Below are 24,709 nucleotides of genomic sequence, written 5' to 3'. Positions count from 1 at the left end.
TTGAGTTTTTAAAAATGTCTTCAGGTGATCCTCCTACATAGCTGGGTTGGGACTCCCAGCCCACGGGTGGCTGACTTGCAACGACTCTCTGAGGGAATCTGCACGTGATCTCCTTGGCCCGCAACGCTCAACTGCCTCTTGGTTTTCCTTTTTTTCCCTGATCCTTCCTTCCTGGTATCTTCAGGGGGCTTCTCCTCCACCTATTCAGTGCTGAAGTTCTTCAGGTGTAAGGCCGCTTGTGTCCCTCGGTCACCTTTCCTGTTTTCCTAACCTTGGTTTTGAATCCTAGCTCATCATCTTCCAACTCTGAATTCCCAGGTGGGCTGCTCCTTCTTGAGTCAGATCTGGGTAGTCAACTGTCTACTAGGCCGAATGTCTTGTGGAAGACGGCAGTCAGCAACGATCTCCCTGCCCCCACCTGCCCCATCCCAGGGGGTCCTCATGGCAGTGCCCAGTATCCCAGTTGCTCAAATCATCTTCGTCAGTTTCCTCTCTCACACCTCCACCTCCAAACCTCTAGATTCGTCCTTCTCTGTCTCCTGAATCTGCCCTTTCTCCGCATTTCCACCTCCAGCTCAGAGCTCTGTCTGCCAACCTGTTCACGGAGCCACTGACCCTGCCGGCAAGCCCGTCTCTTCCTTTAACCCCCTCCTTTGTCTCCCCTTTCCATCCCACCCTGTTGCCATGGTGATGTTGAAAAAACCTGATCCTTTCCCCTTCGTGCACACAGACAGTTTAAATCCTCCATAAGCTTCCCTTTCCCCTTAGAACAAAGTAACAGAAGAGAGGAGATAAATAGATCCAGGGTGGGAGAGAAGGGGATCTGGGTGGGCTGAGTGTGGAGAGAGGGGAGCAGATCGGATGTCACAGCCCCTCTGGGTTTCCAGTTGTCAGTTCACTTACTTGCATCTCCCTGGGACACTGGATCCAAAGACTGTGTGCTTAATTCTTCTTTTGGAACAAATCCTGGAAAGAACAGTAAAACTTTTGGTGACTTACAAGAACAGGAAGCATCTGGCCTTACCCCAGGGATGGGGACATAATGGATATTCACACCCAGCTTGGGGTTCGGGGGCAGACTTGGCTTAAGGTTGACTGTGCTCTTCTCCACACCGCCCCCGCCTTCAGAGATAAGAATGAATTACTGACAGCCTACAAAAGACACCAGACTCTCCTGGGTGCTCAGGGGGCTTGAAGTCAGAAGACCTGGGTCTCTTTCCTACTGCCTGTTAGCCTGTTAAGGCTCAGAGTCTATCTGAGCCTTAGTTTCCTTACCTGCAAGCAGGAAGCACTTGGCCAGTGTAAATTATCCTTCTGTAAAATTCTGAAAATCTCAAGGTCAGGGCATGGGTCTTGCTCATCATGTAAACCTTCACTGTGCCTACCCCATGTAGGTCCTTGGTCAACATGTGGTGATTGAGTCAATGAACAAAGATGGGTGAGACACATGGACAGTCTAATGGCGGCAGATATAGACTGAGGGGAGGACCTAAGATCCCCAGTAACGCAAACAAATAAGAGGGTCCAGAGAGCAACCCCTCCCCTCCACAGCCTGAGATTAGAGGTAAAGTTGCAAAAGGGTTTTGTGCTTTGAGAGTGTGTGCGCATGCGTGCGTGTGTATTTTCAGGCTGGGCAGTTTTCTTTAGAGCCATTTACATGGGAGCCAAGTTCACACATGTATTATTTAAGGGATTAAAGACAATCAGTGAGAATCTTTTCAGGCTCAGGAAGGCCAGTGAGTTTCTCAGGGAGCACCAGAGGTTGGTCAGTTGGTCTCCCTGTTTTTGGGATGTCCAGGGGCATCCCCCCAGAGGCTCTGGGAGAGGAGGAAGGTGCTGGAGGTTCTGCTCGCTCTTGGCTGCGGTGAGCTTTCTCTAAGCTTGTTAGTTTTTCCAATTTGCCAAGCACATGATTTCATCTTTCCATGAAAGGTCAGTCTGCTCATCCCACTTCCTCGCATCATTTTAAAAATTCGCTTTGGGTGTCTAACGGCATTTCTCAGCCAGGAGCCTCTCAGAGAAACTGTCCAAGGCTCCACGTTGGAGGAAGGGGGTAAGAAACGAGAGGTCAGCGTCCTTTCCTCCACCCTGTCTCTCCCTACCGGTAAAATCTGCCCTCAGACCGAGAGCTGGGTTTGCTGTTGGAGTTTCAAACACTTAATTCTGTAAAAAGCGAACAACACCCACTCACGTGAAGGGAAAGCTGAATACCCCTCTGCAAAGAAAGAAGGGGAAATAGCAGGAAGTCAGGGTATGCTTCGAGATGGAATGAGCGTCAAAGCCTCATTTGGGGGCGAGGAACTCACTCCCGTTGTACAGTCTTCACGTTTCTCATTTCCCTTTTGCTACCCGATGGACAGGAGTGGCCTCTGCACCACCCGCCGGCTTGCCAGACTCTCCTAACTCTGTCATCCTATGTGTCTCCATCTCGTCATGGCCAGGAGGTTGGGCTGTATAAATACCTGCATCTAACAGGACCAACCCAGGTTGCCACAAGTCCATTTCCCCTGATTTTCAAAATTAAAAAGAAGCAAACTTGTTATTTTGGTGAAACCAGCAGAAGCTCTCAAATGAACTTCCAGGATGATAACATTTTTCAGTTGTGGCAGAAAGTTTAGTAAAGGAACATGGGACCAGGCTTTAGAAGGCCACCTGAAACCTTTAGGATTCTTCTCTTGGAAAGCTCTGAAAACCAAAGACAGAAACATCTTTGCCTTTTCCATTCTTTCACTGTGCACCAAGAATCATAGAAAATAAGGATCCCGGGATTCGAGGGGACCCAAAAGCTCATCCAATCCAAACCAATCTCCCCCAGCATGCTTCTACAACATCCCTACCAAGTGACTGCATGGCTGATGCTTGAATACATCCAGGGACAGGGAATTCATTACATACTCAACCAAGACAGTACATTCCTTCTTGGACCACTGAGACTGTTAGAAAATGTTTCATTGTATCGATCTGAAATCTTAATCCATCCCTCCATCCACGCTTATGAAGCACCCACTATGTGCCCAAAGTCATTTTAGGTACCTCTGACTTACCCATCTGTTTATGTTCTCTTCCTTAGAACGATACAGAACAAATCTAGGCCCCTTCAGAGGGCAGGTGGTCCCCTCGTTTCCTGAGTCTCTGCTTCTCACGCTGTGCCACCAGCAGTAGATAGCAAAGCGGCGCCTGGCCTTTCAGTAAAATGTTGAACGCCCCCACTATAAGCTGGTGCTAATAAAGTAGAAGGAGTGGTCGGGAAGGGGTATTCTTACCCCGCAGTCCCTGACGGCTGTGGCGGGGGTCATGGCCAGGAAGCGCCCAGAGGCAGCACAAGCGTGTTATGGAGCCTCAGAAGGACACCAAAAATAGCTGTTTCTCTTCCTCTATCCCTTCTCTGCCCACCTCCCCAGCTCGGAAAGCTGAGGGCCTGATGAGCCCATCAGCTTGGCTGCATGCTGCAATGATGAACACACACTCAAAAGAAGTGGTATTTTCCTTCGTATGATGAGGATGTCAGGCTATTTTGAAAGGCAGTCTGTGTTCGTGCACATTCTGAGTTCATGGCGAGAACGGAGTATAATTTGGCTCAGCCATTAACCAGGTGTATGACCTTAAACAAGTCACAGACCCTCTGTGAACCTTAATTTGTTTGGGAATAACATTTGCACGTTGGGTGAGATGATCTCCCAGTTCAGATTTCTGATTAATAGGTTTAAACCTTCTGCTTCTCTGTCGCCACCTGCTGGCAAAACACGCCCTTTCCCTAAAAAAACCCCCAAACAAAACCCAAAAACCAGGGCTGGTGGCATCTCCGTTTTTGCTGGAGGCTCTCAGCCCCCTCGAGTGCTACAGAGAATTACAATGCTGGGCATACTTCAGCAGGAGAGAAACAGTTCGCTGACAGCAAGGATCTCCAAGCCCTCATTCCCGTCCTGGGCACCAGTCCTTCTGTTGGTGCCATTTATATTTGTTTGGGACAAGTATGAACCGAATCGCTTTTCTCCAAACGCCGAGGGCTGACAAATATTTGGACAGCTGAGACTTGGTGTTTTTGGACTTGGTAGAAATGGCACGTCAGTCTGTGGGAACGCTTACATCCTGGCGTCGAGGAGGAACCAGGTGATGGGAGGATGAAAGGCAGCAGAAGGCCCATCCTGTGTCCACCAAACCCTAGCTGGGAGCCTGGGGGGCTCGCCCACCTTCTCCAGCCCTAAGTCTTCTCCTGTGTAAAGCTGAGGTCGTAAACACTTGTCCTGACCTGCCTGCCACGGAGGGAAATGTGTACAAAATCACCCCGAAAGGGGTAAGGCAGTCTTAGAACACGATCACTTATGTGTGTGGCCGAGCTTGCTCGCTCATCTCCTCCATACCGTCCGTGTCCAGGAGAGACACTGGCTCCGAAGGATTCCCGTGGTAAAAACGTAGAACCACTAACACTGGCCGAGAGTGCGCTCAATGTCAGGCACTGACCATGCACGTGGCAACGGTAAGTCACAAATAACCCCGTGACTTGGGTGACAAGCACGACCCCGTTTTAGAGGTGAGGAGACTGCTGCAGAGGGCGAGGTGGGGCTGCGCTGGGCGCCGGGCTTACCCCCCACTGTTTCTCACTCCCGGGGAGTCTTCGAGCCTTGAGCATCGCAGGGTACTTACTGGGTGAGGCCCCAAAGAGACCCCCCCTGCCACACTCCCCGTGACTCACACTACATGGGACGGCCCAAAATCCCGCCTCGGAGACCCTGGTGATGATCTTCGCTCTGGTTCCAGCTTCTCTTCCCCGGCCATCTGGGAGCCACCAGCACAGGACCCAAGCGGGAGCCACGACACACGGCCCTCAGGGCTCTGAAGTCTCATGGGGCGGAAGCGCAGGTGGCCCTCCGGGCCCCTGGCTTCTGCCCCACAGATTCCCGAGGGGTGTCGGGGTGAGCAGGTGGCTGTCTGAGAGGCAGCGGGCCTCCGGGGCGCCTCCGGCCCGCCCTCCCGGTGGCCTGGCTTCCCGCCTTGAGCCGCCTGCTTCCCTCGGACGGCTCCCAATTGCTGACGTGAACCCGCGCGCGCCCGGCCAGCTGCTGGCCGTGGGGCGTCCCCGCGCGCCGGCCCACGACACGGGGCTATCGAGGAGGCTGAGGACCGTCCGAGGTTCTGGGCGGGAGCTGTCGTCCCGGCCAAGCATCCACTGTCCTGGGTTTGCACAAGGGTTACACTCCCCATCCACGGTCCTGGGTTTGCACACGGGTTACCCTCCCCATCCACGGTCCTGGGTTTGCACACGGGTTACCCTCCCCATCCACGGTCCTGGGTTTGCACAMGGGTTACCCTCCCTGCGAGTTCCGTGTGAGCTGGCCACCTTTTCTCACGCAAACAATTTTAACTCCATGTTTGGGTTTCCAGCCCAGTGAAGCTTATTTGATCAAACATGGCAGCATGAAGCCGAATGGTTCTGAGGCAATGTCACTGAATTCTAACTGAAATCATCAGGGGCACCCCTCCCTCCCCCGGGGAATCCAGCAGGAGCAGCCATGCCCGCAAGGGGGCCCCCGTCCCCGCTCAGGGGGCCCGGAAGGAGGGCTAGGGTCTGGCGCTGGGGCCTCAAGGGGGCAGAGGACCAGAGGGTGGGACCCTCTACCTGTAGAGGCAGAAGTTCCCGCAGCACAATTCTAGGATCTGAGAATATCCGATTCATCTCTGTAGTTCTAACCCAAAGCACAGGGTCTGACATACAGCATGCTCAGTAAATTTGTATTTTTTTGAACCATTTGAAGAATAATTCCTCTGCAGTGTGTGTGTGTGGGGGGGTGGCTTAAATTGGGGATGTGTGAAGTTACATCAGTGCGCAGAGGCATAGCGGGAGGGGCAGCAGGAATCACTCATGGGTTTTAAGTCTGGTGTCCTGTGGAGCAGAGGATGAGTATTGAGGTCAATGACAACCTCATTAGGTCCATACATAGCTGCTCGTGTCTGTTAATGGGTTGCCCTAAACACAGATGAGGTATTTAGTGGGGCTCATGAGATTTGGTCCCACGTGGTGTCTTTTTATCAGTGACAAGAATAGAGGCAGGTGGCATGTTCATCAATTTTGTGGATGACAGAAAAGTTGGAAGGACAGTTAATACACTAAATGACAGAATTAAGATTCAGGAAGATTACAAGAGACAAAACTAAAGGAGAATTTCATAGCGATAAGTGTGATGATATTCTAAGTTGGGTTCAAAAAACTCAATGGCACAAAGACAGGATTGGTGTGACCCACTTCTCTAGAAGAGCAAGAGAAAAAAAGTCCTGGTGGCTTGAGTTATTGCCAGTTCAGGAGGAGATGAACGGATGGGCTGACAGGACTTCTCCCAAATGCAACTTGGGATGTTTTCATGGAGGCGGGATATTTAGGCTGAGAGAGGTAGTTCCCGGGCGCAGAACCCTCCCGGGCGCACAGTGCGAGTGGGATCGCATTCTGCTCTGTGTGCCCTGCTCTGAGTCACTCATGGACTGTAGTGTAGCTAACGGGTATATCACCAGTCACAGAAGGACCTGTGGGAGGAACTGGAGAAATTTATCCTAGAAAAGATGGGACCTAAACGTGGACATGAAATCTCCTTTCATATATTTGAAAGACTCTCAAATTCATGCTCTTAAAAATGACTGAAGATCCCAAAGGGCGGCTGTTTGTGGGGGTCATATCTATTGTTTTTATCATATTAAAAATTGATGCGTTCTCTCATCTGAAACAGAATATTAACTATTTCCCATTTAACGATAGAGCTATTCTGTTTTAACATACTTTTTATGAGTAACAGCTGTTTGTTTTTTTTTTAAAACAATTCGGTGAGAAGAGTGACAACTTTCTTCAATGTCTGGCGTAACAGAAGACAGACCGAATCTGATATCTATTCCTCAGTCTGTGTGATATGTTGTTTTGGTTCAAGTACACAAAGAAAATCTGGCCTCACACAGTTGTGCAGTAGGAGAAGGGAGAACCTTACAAAATCCCTGGAAGCAAGGTCTTTGGAAAACACTTTGCGAAGCTCCAATTCAAACAAATTAGGATCTGTGGGCCTAAGTTCTAGAAAGTTCTGTCTAACAGCGAAGGGGCTGGGAAACCGCTGACTGCTCACTCAAAGTTCTCTGACACGGGCAGAAGCCTCTATCTGGCATGCCCCAAGGATTCATTTGTTTGGTTTCGAATGAGACCAGAGGTACTTTATGCAATTCTTCCCAATCCCATATTTTCAAGATTTTCTAGCCAAAGAATTGGGTGACTTGCCTGATAGGCATGATTGTCTCTGAAGGAAGAGCCGGCAGAAGGGCATCTAAGTGTTCTGACCTGCCTTTACTCACGGTGTGCGAGTGGCTTCCGTCCACCTGCAGGAGCCCCAAGGAGGCTGCGGGACTAGTGAGGTCTGGGTCCCCATGGGCTAGGAGGTGCTCCCGAGGCCAGGGCTCTCCGGGAGTGGGTGAGAGGCTCAGAGCAAAGTGTCGGGGATGATGATGGAGGGAGAGGAACAGCAGAAATGGGTAGGATTTGAGGGTTCATAGGGAGCTGGGAGCATCTGTGAGGTTCAAGGAGATAGAGCATATGGGAGCGTGAAGGCGAAGAGAAGTCTCAGAGCTAGAGGACCAGAGGCTACTTAAGGTTCGAGAAAGGGAGTGGGATCAAACACCGCAAGTAACCTTGGGTTGTTGGCAGTGACAAAGAGGAGCTGGAGAGCAGGTAATGTGCCTTGTTGCACCCACCCCCTGAAGCACATCTGAACTGCGGTGGTGTGTCTGGGTGTTTGAGCTCAGTCCCCGAGGTGGGTCCTGGGCTGTGCAGGGTGGGGGCATAGCCACCCAGCTGGGGACCTCTCGAGCCAACCCAGCCCAGGAATGCTATTGGGTGTCCGGACTGCCAGAGATTTTTCTCTCTGACACACTGAGAACAGACAAAGCAAAGAGACGTTTTCTGGAGGTGAAAACACCCTGGCCTGCCCCCAAGCTCTGGTGACGTGGAGATGAGCTGCTGAGGCTAGCCGTGAGTGGGTAGGGAGAAAGCTGTTTGCCAGTGTGGTGGAGCCGGGGCGGCTCGCAGCTGGCAGCTTCCCGAGTTTGACCTGTGCTCTGGCAGTTTTCTGGAAAGCAGCTCGGGGGAGAATCCTGACTTTGGATACCTGAGGGGATGACACAGCACCAGCTGATTCACATGCAACCTGCAAGCTGCTCTCTTCCCTTCATTTGCCCCTGGTTCCGCTTTTCCTCGGAAGTTGGTCGAGCTGTCTGTGGTTGGCTCTCCTTTTGGGGGTTGTGGAGGAGGCAAAGATCCTAGCCATAGGGACAGGAGGAGGGAGTGCCCCATGCTTGGCTGCCTGAAGAGTCCCACGGGCCTGCTGAAGGCTAAGATGGCCTTGGAGTCCTTGCTTTGCCCAGCGATCTGATTCTTAAAACCCTTTGTCCAGGACAACAGCGTGTCCTCTGGCAAAGGTACAATTGTGCAGCTCCTAGATGCGAGTCCTGTCTGGGGGCTCCCGTGGAGCCCCTGCTCTGATCCGGTATCAAAGCCAAACAGAACCTACAGTCTCCAGGAATCTTTTAACAAGCAGAGGACAGACTGGTATCCCCCAGCAAGAGTAAGGCCTGAACTCTTTTCCTTAGGAGGTCCAGACCCAGCCCCCTCGCCCCCACCCCCCTCGTGGCAGTGCCTTGTGGCTGCAAAAGGTATTGTGTCCTTCTACCAAGTGTATCAGCTTGTGGCCCAAGCCCTGAGCAGAGTTTGTAGAAAGTATCCAGCCTTGCTCGATTTTTCCTTTCTAATCTCTGCAGGCCTCACAGGCATTGCAGAGAAGAGAACTTGCCTCATCCCTCTGCAATGCCAGTGTTTCGGCCAAGCCTTTCAGGGATGCACACAGAAGTGAAGAAAGGAGAGTCGGGAGTGTCATAATTCATAGAATTCCTGGAGGCGAGAGAATGCATTTCTATTCCCCTTATCAGAGAAGCACCCGACCGAAGTTGGCCCTGCCCTTTCCTAGACAATGCTAAAAAATGTTCTCTTTCTTTTACCCTGGTTCCTCAAGCACAAACCCCAGAGAGTATCCCTTTTCAGCTTTATAAGAGCCTCGTTACTGAATCCTTAGGAATTTCGATCACAACCTCCACAAAATTGCCTCGAGGGAATGACAACTGGTGAAAGCCTTGCTTATTTAATGGCTCCCTTGCTTTCCTTTCAAGTTTCCTTACAAGTGGGGCCCTTGAGCAGTATCTACTGTTGGAATCACTGGTTTAAGGCTCTCTGTCCAAATCTAAATCAAATGGCAAGAATCTGGGAGGACAAACCCATAGAAACACGCTCGACTTCCACCAGGAGCTGGATAGGTGAGTTCAGGTCCTTACCTGGACTGGCATGGGAGCTGTTGTGGCTGCTTGTGGGAGAGCTGGGGGACCAGCGACCTGTAATAACATTGCCCTGGTCAGAGCATGAATTTTAATCTGTTCTCATTCTTTCCATGATCCGACCTAGCAAGACATTACCAACGAAGGTCAGAACTAAGGTAAAGCTTTGTCCTTGGGTGGTCTGAATCCACCCCAAGCCTCGAGGCCCTGAAATGGAAAAAGAAGGGGGCTGGTGGTGGGGATTTAACTCCAAATACTGACTGAAAATTCCAGGTAATAATAACCCCTGTATTTCACAATTGTCAAAGTAAGTATCTTTTGCTAAATGGCCATATATTTTTTACACTTCATTATTCTTACAATAATTCTCCTCAACTGTGCCACTCCTGAGGAGGCTAAAGTAATCCTTCAGTAGCAATGTCACTTAACATTTCACAATTTGCCCAGTATTGATGCAGACAACATTAGCTTTCAGTCATCTTAAAGGTACACAATGGGTTATCCTTAATTACTTTGTGAGAAAATCAAATACACTTCAGCATTCATTATTTATCGGGCAATTTCTCTGAAGCAAGGCTTTAAAAGGGACGCAAAGTCCGTTTTGGGGGAAAGGGAACAATGTGAAAAGGAGCTGAGGGAAAGAGGCAAATTTCACAGAGGGGAAGAGATAGAAGGTCATGGAACAGTATCAGTTCCTCAGAAAGCCACAGTCAATGTTTCACTCCCTTTGACTTTGTTCCAATTATTTGAGTACAAACTCAAAGTAGCTTTGTTTTCTCTCTAATGGTAAAGAGAACATGTGCTCACTGTAAAAATACGTACCATGTATAGTAAGAACTCGCCTGCAATCCCTCTATCCTGCAGTTACTGGTACGCAACCATGGCATAAAGCACTGTTTCCCTCTCTCTAGGCACACATTCTCACGTGCGGACAAGTACCAAAGCGAGATCAGCACCCGTGCCGTTTTGTCGCCTCCTTCTTTGACCGAACAGTCTGTCACGGGCCAACCTCATGTCAGTAAGTGCATATATTCACCAAAATGTTAATAGCTGTGTGGTAATTGCTCTAACCATTCTGATGGTAGACAATTGAACCGCTTATCTTTATTTTTCTATGAGGAACAACATCTGTGTCCAGGCTCCTTCTCACCCTCAGATGATAATTACCTTAGGATATACTCTCATAAGTGCGAATTCTGGGTCGCTTACAGTTCTTCCACTGTGGCTTGCGTGGTCATGACCTTCCCCCATTTTTCTATGGGAAGGTTCCTCTTTTTCTTGCTATTTGTAAGATTGGATTTTAAGAAAACAAGATAAACTTTCAGAGAGGAGATAAGTGTTGGTGAGAAGGGAAATCGCGTGTGGGGGGCGGGAAGGGCAGTTGGAGCTGCTGGTCTCCCTCCTCCTCCCTGGAAAGGTGAATGCCCACAGCCATCCACATGCCTTGCCACTAGGTGGCGCTCCGCTCCCCTCCTTGGTCTGCCCCTTCTTTGTGGACAGACATAATCAGTTAGGTCTCCTGAGGCAACTGTGGCGCTTCTTGGAAAGAACCTGACTAGGAAAATAATGCCCAGCAAAGCAGCCCCACCCTTGGAAGCCTGTGGTAGATTTAGCTGACCCTGTGGCAGGCCTTTTCCAGAACTCTTTCTTCAGCATATCTGTGGATCTGGTTCTACCTTGCTGCCCCCTCTGGCCCTGGGACGCGGCCCTGCAGCTGCCTAGCTCCCCGTGGGTGCCTGTGTAGTCCTTGGCGTCCTCCATGACGAACAGAACAGGTCTCTATCGCTCTGGCTCTCGGCTCCCCTGCCCCCAGCCTTGACTTGTTCCTTGCTATCTCGTTAGGTTTACCCATTCATGGGTCAGTTAAGGGGTGTCCAGCCCCATCTTCCTTGTTCTTCCACATGTATCAGCTCCTCTTCCTGGGCCGGGAGAGCCCCTGTCTTTTCCAGCTACGAAGTTTCCACTTTCCACTAGACTCCCTCCGAGTTCTTATGTTCTGTGTGAGCGGCAGCTCTTTAGCTCATGGTAGAGCAAAGAGGACTCGTAGACCCCAAATGCAGATTATTCCTGTTCTGGCTACACACTTCTGGGTGTCCAGAGCTGACGCGAACCCATTGCAGGGATCTCGGGACAATGTGTTCATACGTGCGGCCCAAGATCCCAGAACAGTGCCTGACACATTGTAGGCATGCAATAAATATTTGTTGGTTGAATAAATAAATTAACTTTTACTTGGCCACCCCATCCACAACCAACTTCTACAATCTTTTGACTCTAGTCACATATAAAAAGAGAGGGGAAAGCCCTTAATAAATGTAGTAACGACAACTCACTTGTCTATCAACAGTAGAAGAGTCATTCTGTTAGAGTTGGCAGAACATGCTCAATTCATTTGAAGAAGAAAAGGGATTATCTGTGCACTACATATTATTTAATTTAGTTGGGCTAAAATATCACAGCATATATCTATGGCCATACATTAATATAGGCATTCATGAAAGTAGATGGGCAATTACCTGGGGCTGGGGAGGGAGGGCTTAGTTCATGGGCACAGGGTTTCTTTTTGGGGTGACGAAAATGTTCTAGAATCGGTCACAGTGATGGTTGCCCAACTTGGGTGATTGCTAAGAACCACTGAATTGTACACTTTAAATGGGTGAATTGTATGATATGTGAAAAGTATCTCAACTAACTGTTAACAACAAAAAGACACAGGTCTTCAAACACCCATTTTCACTTCTCTTCGTCCCTACAGAAAATCCTTTGAGTTGGCAATACCATTTTTTCTCACCCTCTGTCCCCTCTTCCCTGCCCAGTTTGGCCCCTTTCTTGGCAGCTACGGTGGATGCGGGCCGGAGCCCTCACTCTGAGTGTTTGCCTGGCAGTCTGTGGGATGCCCTGGGCACGGGGGCTGGGTGAGGTTGAAGAGGGAGGCCGACGGGCTGGGAGGCTGCCAGCCAACGGCCCTGTGCCCCGGCCAGGAATAATGAGACTGTGCCAGGGTGGGAACCACAACCTGAGGTGGTTGAGGTTTCTACATGCACAGGCCCAATGTGTCCCAGGATTTCCAGGCTCCCAGTGTAGCCAAATAAATATGCCACATGTTTAATTATATGTGTTATGTAAAAATTATCTGTGTTATGTAAAAAAGGAGGCCCCAGGAACAAACAACTTACTCAAGTCCTCCGAAGTCTTTGAAAGAATCAAGGGCTCTAAAAGTCAAGAGCCTGAAGTTCAGAAAGAGGAAAACTCTTGGCTGTGGGGCTCCCCCACCCAGCGTCCGTCCTTCCTTCCTTCCTTCCTTCCTTCCTTCCTTCCTTCCTTCCATTTCTCTCGCTGGCAGGCACCCTGAGCCTGTGCTCTGGCCGCCGGCTAGGGTTACACAGGAACGGGATGGGGGAGCGTGTCTTATGTATTCCAGACAGTATTTTTATGGTATTTTTATTTGGGGACTTTATATCATAGTTTCTTCCATGGGTCGTTCATTGAACAGACTGATAATACTCCTAGATTCGTAGAGTCATTAGGAACATTGAATAAAGGGGTGCGCGGTGTGCGCAACCCGGGGAAGCCTGGACCGACCTGCATTCCACTGTTGTTGTTACTCATCACAGTGGGAGTTGGTGGTGCCTAACGGCCTGCTTCTGCGATGGCCTCATCTATGCCTGGGGCCCTCGTGGATGGCAGGGGCGCCTGCTGCAGGCCAGTCACAGGAGACCCCGGCTGCTGGGGGTTCCGCTTCTCAGCTGTGTGAGCTGGGCGGGCTTGCTCACAGCCCTGCTGCCCGGGTTCCTCATCAGGACGAGGGATTAGTCAAAGTAGAAGTCGTCCATCCACTGAGATCTACTGCAGAGGGCTGGTATGAGGATGTCCTAGGCGAGTGTTTGTAAGGTGCTTCGAAGAGTATCTAGCGCCTAGCAAGTGCTGAAATTATTTGTCAGAGAAAAGGATGAATACATGGCTGGGCTCTGATACATATGAGAGGGGGAAGGGCCATGCTGTGTGTCGGAAATGTCTGGAAGCTGGAGGCGACGCTGAAGACAACAAGACCCCGGCACTTCCTCCTGGAAGGGAAAAATGGCCCCAGGTGGGAAATATTTAGAAAGGCCTGCTGAGACAGAAGTGTCACTCCTGCTGCGGAATTTTCCAAGCTCTTGCCAGAAGACATTTACAAGTGAGAGGGGTGCTTATTAGCCTTGGGCGGCTGGCATATAAGCCTGTGTAGAAACTAGAGATGGGGTTCTCAGATGAGCTCTTAAGGTCCTGTTTGATGTACTACCGAGATTAATTTCATAAAACGGACTTTGGTAAAAGCTAAAACATGACTTAAGAGATGGATGCATAAAAAGTGATCAGAAAAGAAATAAAAGTAGCTCTCTGGTTTTCCCTATAGGAGTTTTTTTGTTTTGTTTTGTTTGCTTCTAATATTTGGAGGCTTCCGGGAATATACAATGTGTCACTTAAAACCCAACAGTATTTCCATTGAAACCACTATTCCTTCATCTGGGCTCGTGGAGAAATGAGGATTTTGCAGTAGGAAGCTTTTGTGTAATATTCTACCTTCCACAGTCCCGCTCTTGAATCTGTCTTCAGCCCCTTCTACATGGTTTGCTTAGCTCATAGCTTGGTCCTGAATTAGCTTTAGGCTCAAGTCTACCCCTTGAGTCTGGGAGGACACAACCACATACTCCTGGCCCAGGTCTTAGCACGACCCCTCACCCAGCTCAAAAGGTGGGAGAGGGGCACTCCACACAAGCATTCAGAAAGCCCAGTCTCCTACTTTGCTAGCACATGACAACACACAATCTACCTACTGACCCAGTTCCCAGCTCCTGTGGCCCACAGGCTGTGGTCTGAGGCTGCTGGTGGTAGAACCTGTGGATGGGGATGGCTTTGGCAGGCTGGTGTGGGTGGCTTCAGTGGCCGGGGCTCCTGTTACCTGCATCAGGGTGACCGGCTGTGCGGTTGTTTCTGGGACTGGTGGCTTCTGATAGGCTTTTGTGGCCTCACCTGTAAAAGAGACGAAATGATACTGGGGCCTACAAAATTGCTGGTAGGCTCTTGAAGACAGAAACAAAATAAATGTTTATTGAATGCTAGCTTTGAGCAAAGATCTGTGCTAGCTGCTGCGGAGGATAAAATCCACCTGTCTGAAAGGAACGTACAGCCTGGATGGAGCAATGAGCCAATAAACAAACCAAACACTAAATAACAATAAAATATTTAAACAATTTAAAACAGTATTTAAATGCTACAGCAACATAGAGAGGGTAGAACTCGATTAACTGTGAAATTAATTTGCCAGACACCAGAAGCAATGGTTCATGAACTTTCTTTTTCTTTCTTCCTGTCTTCCGTCCTTCTTCCTTCCCTCCCTCTGTTTCCTTCTGTGTCAGTTAGCATTGACCTAGGGATGGAAGGAACCCTTGGGGCTTTCTCTATGATTGACTCTTAGAAAATTCATTCTAGATGTTCTAGCTTACATTGGTTCATGGCTAGTCAACTAACTCCTCTGGGTCCCAGTTTTCTCATCTGTAAAATGGGGTGACAGAAATAATTAGATGGTCAGGACCATCTAGATTCTACTTCTAAATTGGGCTCTTCATTCATGTGTAATTATTTAGATTGTTTCCACGATTTTAAACAAGTCTCGATTTATTAGTATTCCGAGTGCCCTGACAATTTCTCTGAAGGTTCAGGGCAAGGGGACAAATGGCTACCCAGTGGGCATTGGCTATTGAATTGACAACCATGGGTCTGTGCCAGAGGAGACACAAAATGGCCCCCCAAACTGAACAGTGCCCCAGTCCTGGGAGGGAACAACAGCCACAGTTACATGGGTCTCCTGAGCCCCATGGCAGGTACGCCAGGTACAGAAGCTGCCTCTTCCATTGTCTGGCACCTGCTGGCATTCCTTGGCATGCGGCCACCCCCCTCCAGGCTTCACGGCCAACATCCTCGGGTATCCCTCTGCTCCATCTTCATATGACCTTCTCCTCCGTGTGTATCAGATCTCCCTCTGCCCCCCCCCACGGCCCCCCCAGATGATTCAGGATAACCTCCCCATCTAAAAAGCCTTAACTTAATCCCATCCGCAAAGCCCCCCTCCCTCTCCCTGTTGGTGTTTTGCCAGATACGGAAGAATCCACAGATTCCAGAGACTAAGACAGGGGTATCTTTGGTGGGGGGATATTTTTCAGCTTATCCACCGCATCCTAGCTCTAGCTTTTGACTCTGCTTAGGGCTGATGCATCTCTGGTGCACAAAAAAGCAGCCAAGAGGACCGCATGTGAGATGAGAAGGCACTGCACGCTTCTGTGAACCACCCAACTTCCCCTTTGAACCACCCAACTTCCCCTTTGAACCACCCAACTTCCCCTTTGACACCATCCAACTTCCCCTTTGACACCACCCAACTTCCCCTTTGAACCACCCAACTTCCCCTTTGACACCACCCAACTTCCCCTTTGACACCACCCAACTTCCCCTTTGAACCACCCAATTTCCCCTTTGAACCACACAACTTCCCCTTTGACACCACACAACTTCCCCTTTGAACCACACAACTGCCCCTTTGACACCACCCAACTTCCCTTTTGAACCACACAACTTCCCCTTTGAACCACCCAACTTCCCCTTTGAACCACACAACTTCCCCTTTGACACCATACAACTTCCCCTTTGACACCACACAGCATGCTGGGAAAATGGTGTCGGCCCCGTGCCTGTGGACCAGCCATGCAGACAGATGTAGGGCGGGGCATGTAGACCCACTACCCAGCACTGGCATCTGGAGGTTTGTCACCCTGCCGCTGCCACCTTCTGCAGGGATCACAGCAGTGACTCAGGAGAGCAGGCAGGCTGACGGTGCCCCGGGCACAGATGGGAGTTTGGCCCTTCAGTCTGCTCTCGTGGGCATAGGGCCATCAGGGCGGGAGACAGATCTCTCATTCACCCTGTTGTTGCTAACAGTGGGTCACCTTTAAATCTGCCCATAGACCGTGTCAGACAAATTGCTAAAGACCTGGCAGTGAGTGGCCTTGGGGGTTCAGCCAGTCTTAACGCCATTCTTGGGCAAAACCGAACCTGTGTGATTTACGACATTTCCGTGACTTCAAAGGAATTGAGTGTTCATAACAAGTCCTAGGGAAATTTCTAATTTCTCCAAAATAGTCTTCTGTCTCACCCTCCGGTAAATGCCATGAACCATTAGTGCCTTGGCAGGGGAATGCAGGCCCAGGTTGGACCTACTTCATAAAGGGAAAAGCCATTTAATAGAATGACTTGTATATTTTATGAAATAGGATAAAATTATTAATTTGGAAAGAAATATATAAAACCCTATAGTACATTTTACTTACAAATTATTAATTAAACCATAATTAAAAAATAAAACTAGCAATAATGAACATTTTTGCCACCTTACACTTATTAGATATTGGAACTATGAATTATTTTTTTATCACACCATTGGATAATTCTGATGTTTCTAAATACACCAGTCTTCCTTCACTAATACTGATTGCTGGAGAACAGATTAAATATCTGATGACAGCCATTTGTGTTACTTGCTTAAAACACAGATACTTTCAAGCATGTCATCAATTCAACCAACAGGTCCATCTCTGGTTTTCCATGGTCTCCCACGGGCTGTTGTTTCTGCTTGCTCTCCTGCATGGAATAGAATCGTCTTTAAAATGAAGAGAGAAAAAGCTCTACCCCAATTGCTCACAATTCCTTACTGAACATAATGCTAGATGTGACCCAAAATGAATTCTTCATAGTACCTGGTTCCTTTTGAGCAAATTAAAATGAAACCAGTTGGGGCACCTGGGTGGCTCAGTTGTTGGGCGTCTGCCTTCAGCTCAGGTCATGATCCCAGGGTCCAGGGATCGAGCCCCGCATCAGGCTCCCTGCTTGGCGGGAAGCCCGCTTCTCCCTCTCCTACTCCCCCTGCTTGTGCTCCCTCTCTTGCTGTGTCTCTCTCTGTCAAATAAATAAATAAAATCTTAAAAAAAAATGAAACCAGTAAAATAGTTTCTCCATATAATCTCAGATACATGGAAGTTTCATGGAAATCTTTTCAAAAGATTTTCATGGGAAAACTTTTATAAAAAACTTCCTTTAGGCTGTTAACATATTACTCTTTGGACGAGGTCATGAACAGTTTTTTGGGTTTTTTTTAAGATTTTATTTATTTGAGAGAAAGTGAGAGAGAGCATGAGCAGAGGGAGAGGCAGAGGGAGAAGCAGGCTCCCCACCGAGCAGGGAGCCCAATGTGGGGCTCAATCCCAGGACCCCGGCATCATGACCTGAGCTGAAGGCAGACACTTAACCAACTGAGCCCCCCAGGCGCCCCGAGGTCATGAACAGTTGTAGACAACTACCTTCTCAGCAGCAGTAGGAGGTCCTCAGAGCTCCTCCCTACACTTGATTCATCATTAGATCATAGTGTTAAAATGCAGACCCCAGGGCCCTAACCACATAGATTCTGATTCACTGGATCTGGGATGGGCCTTGGAAATCTGATTTGAGAATTGCCAGGCAATGTTAGACTGGACTTCTGACTTCAGCTCTCACCAGCTGGGCCACTAAAGTTCTTTGTGCCTGGCTTCCTTTGCTGAAAAATGGGGATGGTTGGACCTATCTGGCAGGGCTGTTGTCATAATTAGAGATCATGTCTGCTTGCCACGTGGTAGGTATTCGAGCAATGGCAGTAGCTGACGTCTGTCATCACGTTGTGTCACACGTCTCTTTGCCCCAGTGGAAAACAGTGCTTTCAGTAGGTGTCAAATGTGAGGCACCATGAAAAAGACACTGAAGCCAGTTTAACAGCAGTGCTTGGAGGTCGGAGTGTTGGGGAGGACTTGGCTCTTCCTGCCACTAACTCACTACAGGCCTCAGGATTACACACGGGGGCAGGAAATCTAATATTCATTGAGCATCTACTATGTGCCAGACAACTGTGATGGCCTCTTTTACATAAGCATTCACATTTGATATTAATCACAATCCTGGAAGCCAATTCAAGAATTCCCATTTTTAGGGTAAGGAATATGTATTCCAAGAGGTCAAGGAATGTACATAAGGTCTCACAGACAATCGGTAGCAGAGCCAGGATTTGGACCCACATTTGTTTGATTCCAAATTCTGTATGTTTTTCCTCAAAAGGGGAACAAAGTGGAAGGCAAGTCATAAATAGCCTCAAGATTCCAGAACGTGGTTCCCATCAGAGGGTGGCCCAAGACCACTGTAGAGTTCTGGTGGAAACTGTCTTACTCTCAAGACAAGGGCAAGGGGTGGCCTTAGTGGGGATAGGGAGCGAGGGCAGGAGGTTCTTAGGAAATCAAACATATCATCATAAACTTCAGCTTGATTTGCCTCCAGGGGGAGGGGCTGGGCCGATGACCAAAGGGAACCAGGAGGGGGTTCTCCTGCCACTCTTGCTCAGCAGCCTCTAATAAAGATTTACTTTCCTTTTTCTTTTACTGTAACGCCAGCAATGTGCCTTCTCGGGTTTGATGAGCTTCTACAAACCAACACTTACCTGTTTGTATTTAGCTCAGAGTAGCCTGAGACTCTAGCCAAGTAACAGCTGCCTGCATGATGGTTGCTAACTGCCTGGGGAAACAGCATTTAAATCTTAGGAATGTCCATCCTCAGCAGGAGCTGCACCAGGCAAATCAAGGTGCTTTTGATTTTTATTTTTTGAAGGTGCTTTCTATTTTTTTGAGTGAGATATTTTCCCGTGGAAGAAGGTTATTATGCTTTGAGGGGGTCATCCTAACCTGATTTACCTGTTAACTCACAGTCTTGGAGGGATTAAGAAGCACTTTATAGGGGCATGCCAAGACTGGAGGAACCAACTGCTGGCCCTCACGTCTTCATCTCATCTGCTTCCCCCACTTTCTGTAGGAATTTTATCATTTGGGTAGCCACAAAGGGGGCCATTTTTTACAGTTCTCACTGGGATTTTTTTTATTTGAACTGGTGAAAGCTTACTCTTTAATGAGACTATAATTTTAAGGAGCGGTTCCTCTAGAAGCTGGGCGAGACCCCAAGTATCCCTCTTATGTGTATGTTGGAAAGGGATGTTTATCCCTTCTCTTTGTGTGGGAAATCAAAGTGTCCCCAAAGACACAATAATGCATAGTCCAGCTCCCGCTTTAACACAGAAACCTAGGAAAAGGTATTTTCCTCGTCTACGGTCCACCTGTACTCCATTTGTGGTTCACAGGAAGCTGGGTCCACACAACCTCATAAACAGTGTATCTTTGGCTTTGTGTATTTCCATGAGTTGCTTCAACCTCATAAACAGTGTATCTTTGGCTTTGTGTATTTCCATGAGTTGCTTTCTGTGAACAGGTACACCACATCATCCCCTTTGCTTCCCTTCATTTCCTACCTGAGCAGAGACAGCGTTTCCCCTCTCAACGGCCAGGGAACGTTTCTAGACAGAATGTCCTGTCATCTTCTTCTTCTTCTTCTTCTTTTTTTTAAAGATTTTATTTATTTGACAGAGAGGTAGAGAGAGCACAAGTAGGCAGAGCGGCAGGCAGAGAGAGAGAGGGAGAAGCAGGCTCCCCACTGAGCAAGGAGCCCGACACGGGGCTCGATCCCAGGACCCTGGGATCATGACCTGAGCCGAAGGCAGATGCTTAACCGACTGAGCCATCCAGGTGCCCCTGGACCTGTCATCTTCTAAAGCAACAATACAGTACAATCAAAGGCAACCGTCATTCTGAATGCAAATGACACAAACATAGATATAATCTTGGAATTGCAAAAACAAAACCCAAAAACTAAAGCATTATCCTTCAACCTACCCATCTGATCCCCTTGATTTCTGTGCCCGTGTTCTTGGCATCTGTTATAATATCGCCGGAGTCAGTGGAACTTGACCAGTTAAGATGTTAATTTCTATACTACCTCCTAAAACACGTGTCTACAAACTTGGGTTTAGATGAAATCACATGTGAACACTTGCCTGTTTTGGCAGGGGGACTTTTCGTTGATGAATATGTAAGAGCCGATGGGTAGGTTACACCCTTTTGGGGTTTACCTTCTGCAAAAAAAGAAAAAAAATGGAAAAAAATGATTTATTTCTAGAGCTAGAAGTTTTAGATGGTTCTGTTCTGGTAAGTTGATTCTCTCCTTCCTATTTATCTCTCTGGTGTTCAATAAATCCGTCAGTCTCCCCCCCCCCCAGGTGAATTGTTGATTATAATAAGAAAGTCAAGAGATGTTTTGTTTTCCTGTAGAGCCTGTGTTTTATTAATATTAGGAAGGAAGCAATAAAATCTCCATGACTCAGAGTTCCCATTAGTAACCCTTATTCTGCTCATGAAGATGTGACATGTAAGCTAAGGTTTTCATACATGTGGTGTTGAATGTTTAATTAGGTCAGTAGATGGATGTAAAAACACTCCCCAAGCTCTCCTTCTGGATGCCCCAGAGCTCTGGTCACAGGTTAGCTGTGCAGAATAGCTCTCTTTCCCTTTCACGGACCCTGTGGGATCCATTTGAATTCCATGGCACTAGAGAAACCTAAAAGTAGTTTTCAAAATAAGCATTTGTTGCCCACCTAGGGAAAGAGAGTTTAGAGGCCAGGTGACGAGAAGGAATGTTAATATGTATCAGGGAAACAAAGGAGGCATAAAAAAGAAAGACGATCAGGTGATCGGGGCTGGGTAAGGAGGTACCAAGCCCGATAGGACTGAAAATTGCCCTAGAAGCCTGCAGTCTACAAAGCCTCCCTCCACCAGGAAATGATGCCTGACATGCCTCCATGGGAGTTTTGCTCCACAATGAGATGGAAAGTGTCACTTGGGATACAGAAGCCTCCCCTCACCCCCGAAGGTAGGGGATCGGTCTCACTTGGTAACTGTCGAATCGGCACCTAGAGCAGTGTCTGCAATGTAGGAGATGCTCAATAAGTATTTATTCAGAGAAGGAATACCTTAATGCTTAGGTCTCTGTTACAACTCAGAGGGGTCTCACCTGTTACCCAATATTTACATCTGATAATGAAAGAATTTTAACACACAATTTAAGGAAGTAGTTTTACAGGATAGGCTTGGGGAGGAGATAGTGAGGAGTGTCGTATGGAGAGCCTGACGGGTGGGACAGAATCTAGAGCAGGATTTTGCCAAAAACCCCCTTGATACAAGGGATGCAGAGTCAGGAGGCAGATGGAATGACAGGGGCAGAAAGGGCCTGGCACTGGGAATAAGAACCTCTAGGTTTCTGTTCCAATTTGCCATTAATTAGCTGCCTCAATCACTGAGACTCTCATTTTTCTCATTCGGGAAATATGGACAACGATATGGGCCAATTTACTACATTAAGTTGTAGGGATCTAATGAAAAAAAAAAGAGTTAAACTCTTTTGGAACTATATGTTACCAGAGAGATGTGAAGATTCTATGCTGACATTACCTATAAATATCACTCAAAGTGGTGATGAGGCAAAATGTTTGGGCTTATGGAGTTATTTCATCTCATTCAAGTCCCCCCCCTCACCCCGGGAACAGAGCTTGGCCTTTCCAGGTCCCCCGCCCTTGTCTGGGCCTCCTCCAAATAACAGTGATTGAGGTTATTTCGGACCCAAGGAGGGCCCCACGGCTGCAGGCCTCATTTTATCAACAGAGTGCACCGCAGAGACATCGTCTCCCTCTGCTTACTATTCCCGCATCTGAAATCCTCTGGTTCTTTCTGCTTCTATTCAGAAGGAAAAGGAACATGAGCTCAGTTTTCTGAAATGTGGATCAAAGAACAAATGGGCTGTATTAGGAGGTCCCTCTCTGACCTTGCCTATCCCTGGACTGTCAAAAGATTGTGCTGACCAAAAATGCACACTCCGGGTCCTGCTCCCATTCCTGCCCGCCAAAGTGAATTCACTAAAAGCACAGTGATCTGTGAAAATTAGAAATAAAAACCTAAAGAGAGGTTACGGAGGCACCTGAGCTCTCAGAGGAGGATTCGGACCCAATCCAGCTAAACTTGAGCCCCCAGAGAGTGGGGAGCAAGCCTTGGCTACTGGCCAGTCAATGCCCTTATGCTGCAATGAGCTCTCCCTGTTCACCCATTTGGAAGAGGCTCCTAGCCATTGCAGAAGCACACACGTTTGTTATAATTGGCAAGAAGTGTTTTGGTTAGATGTCACTACGTGAAATGAGGGGACATGGAAGTTGAGATTTATAGGGAATAATCTCAGCAGACTGATTTTCATTTACAAAACCCCAAACATCTCTACTCTCTTGGAGTTAATTTTTCTTTTTAAACCTCCGTTGGGATTCTTGAATTGCAGGCTATGTACTTAAGATTGAAACATTCTTACTTAGCCAGGAGCGACTTGGTAAACACCTATGTAGAGATTATATTTCTCTCTATATTTGACACATTTGGATTCTAGATATTAGCATTTTCATATGGCCCCTATTCTGCATTCTCTCAGTACCGTGTTTGATGACCTTCTACTATCTGACGTAGAAACCCATTTAATTTGAGCCCTGGGTGTGCAGAATTCTGCAGGCAAGAGGAAACAGGGACTGCTCAAGTTGTGAAGAATCCTAAAAGGTCTCTTTTTAGTTCTGTTAAAACTCTGGTCAATGGAGTATAGTAGGAGTTGGGGCTTGGGACACATAAAGGTACCAGAAAACTACCTGGACTGGAAGAGTTACTATGTTACAAAATATTTCTCCCCTCCTTGCTTCAGTTGGTCCTTCCATAGGTGGTTCCTCAGGAGAGTGGCACGGCTCCTAATCTTGTTGGGGTGCCGGGAAGCTTTGTTAGAATCTACTTAAAATCATGTGAAGCCTTTTTGAAGAAAATGGGAGATTCAAGGCCCAGAGTAAGGCGAGTATAAGATGGTGACAGAACACTGTGTTGTGCTCAAACACCAATCAGGACATGTCAAAAAAAAAGAGCCTGAAGGGCTCCCACTGGCCAAACTTGGAAAATCTGAGTGCCAAAAAGAATAATGATAATAATGGATTATAACATATTTTCAAAAACAATCCATGAGTCCATAATGGTACTTGAAAAAATAGGTGTAGAGAGGGGAAATACCCCTCTTCTTTATATAAGAATACTTGCTAATAAATGTGGAAGGAATGACGGGATTAGAACAATCATAATTTTTTAATTTCTAGTGCAATTCTTGCTATTGCAAGGATCACCAATAGATGTTAAAATCATTAGGTGAATTTGCCGGGGAATGAGTTATTCATGCTGTTTGGAAGTATCACCCTACAGATTACTTATTAATTACAAGGTATCTTTACCATGGAGAGAGATTGTAATGTATCCAACCAGCCAACTGTAGCATCACCAACGACTGGACAAACTGACATTATTGTGCCTCCTGAGAGGGCCACTGTGATACAGCAGAATGGATAGGCTAGGATACTACCTAGGTAGCACCCTTGGCGAAATAGTTAACCTGAATCCAGTCATGAGGAAATAGCTGGACATGTTTGTGGTCCCGATCGTGAGACACAGCACTAGACAACTGGCTGGGACTTCAAAAATGTCTTTGCCATTCATGGCCAAAAAAGGTGGTGTGGTGGTAGCTTGTTCTAGATTTAAAGAGAGTAAACAGACATGCCAACCAAATGCAATGGGTGATTTTTATTAGATTGTGGATCAGAAAGAGAGAGAGAGAGAGAGAGAGAGGAAGGGGGGGGAGGAAGGGGAGGGAAGGAGAGAGGAGGAGAACTAAGGAGAAGAAGAACTTGCTATGAAGACTATTTTAGGATAACTGGATACAATTGAATAAGAACTATTTGCTAGATAACATTCTTGTATCAATGTTCATTTTTTAGGGGTGGTATTGGTAATGTGGTTATTTAGGAAAATGTTCTTGTTTTTACCAGTTGTGTGCCGAAGTATTGAGGGATGAAATGTCATGATGCCTTGCAGGTTATTTTCACAGGGATTAGAACAAAATAAAATAAATGATAGGTAGATAGATAAAGCAAATGTTGCTAGGTGAAGGGAATATGGGTATTCATTGTAGTATTCTTTTAATTTTTCTTTCAATTAAAATTCAGAATAAAAGGTTAGGTTGGGGGAATTTCACAAAAATAGGCAAGGGCAGGTCATGATAATAGAGAGACACTTGGCTACCTTTTCACTGTGAAATCACACTAGTCATTAGTTCACTGACATCACCTCATTGGAAGAGGAAAGTAAAGAGTGAAAATGATTATCTGCAAAAATCCTAAGGAGCTAGAGAGCAAGAACTGACTAGTTGAACAATTAATTAAACAAAAAGAAATCTCAGAATAGTAGCTCGGTTCTCTAAGAGCCTATATCCCTCTCCATTTACCAGAAATATCAAGAAATGAGGATCCAGATAT

General features: G+C 47.5%; 1 protein-coding gene across 4 annotated transcripts in view; it reads right to left on the bottom strand.

Annotated features, from left to right (window-relative positions):
• The window catches only part of VIT (vitrin), a 100,096-nt gene that overhangs the window by 25,891 nt on the left and 49,496 nt on the right, over window positions 1-24,709 (bottom strand). For 2 of the 4 annotated variants that reach the window (XM_073897283.1, XM_073897282.1), the window contains exons 6-9: window positions 20,336-20,413; window positions 14,167-14,358; window positions 9,349-9,405; window positions 904-966 (exon numbers count right to left, since the gene is read on the bottom strand). In XM_073897283.1, the coding sequence (XP_073753384.1) occupies window positions 904-966; window positions 9,349-9,405; window positions 14,167-14,358; window positions 20,336-20,413 (390 nt within the window). The remainder of the gene's footprint in view (window positions 1-903; window positions 967-9,348; window positions 9,406-14,166; window positions 14,359-20,335; window positions 20,414-24,709) is intronic. The other 2 variants (XM_073897286.1, XM_073897284.1) reach the window with 2 other exon arrangements.

The sequence above is a fragment of the Callorhinus ursinus genome, unplaced genomic scaffold, assembly GCF_003265705.2.
Source record: "Callorhinus ursinus isolate GAN/ISIS: 27379988/994484 unplaced genomic scaffold, GSC_fseal_2.0 scaffold10, whole genome shotgun sequence".
NCBI lineage: Eukaryota > Metazoa > Chordata > Mammalia > Carnivora > Otariidae > Callorhinus > Callorhinus ursinus.
The sequence above is the reverse complement of the archived record's forward strand: the minus strand, read 5'-3'. Positions and strand labels throughout refer to the sequence as shown.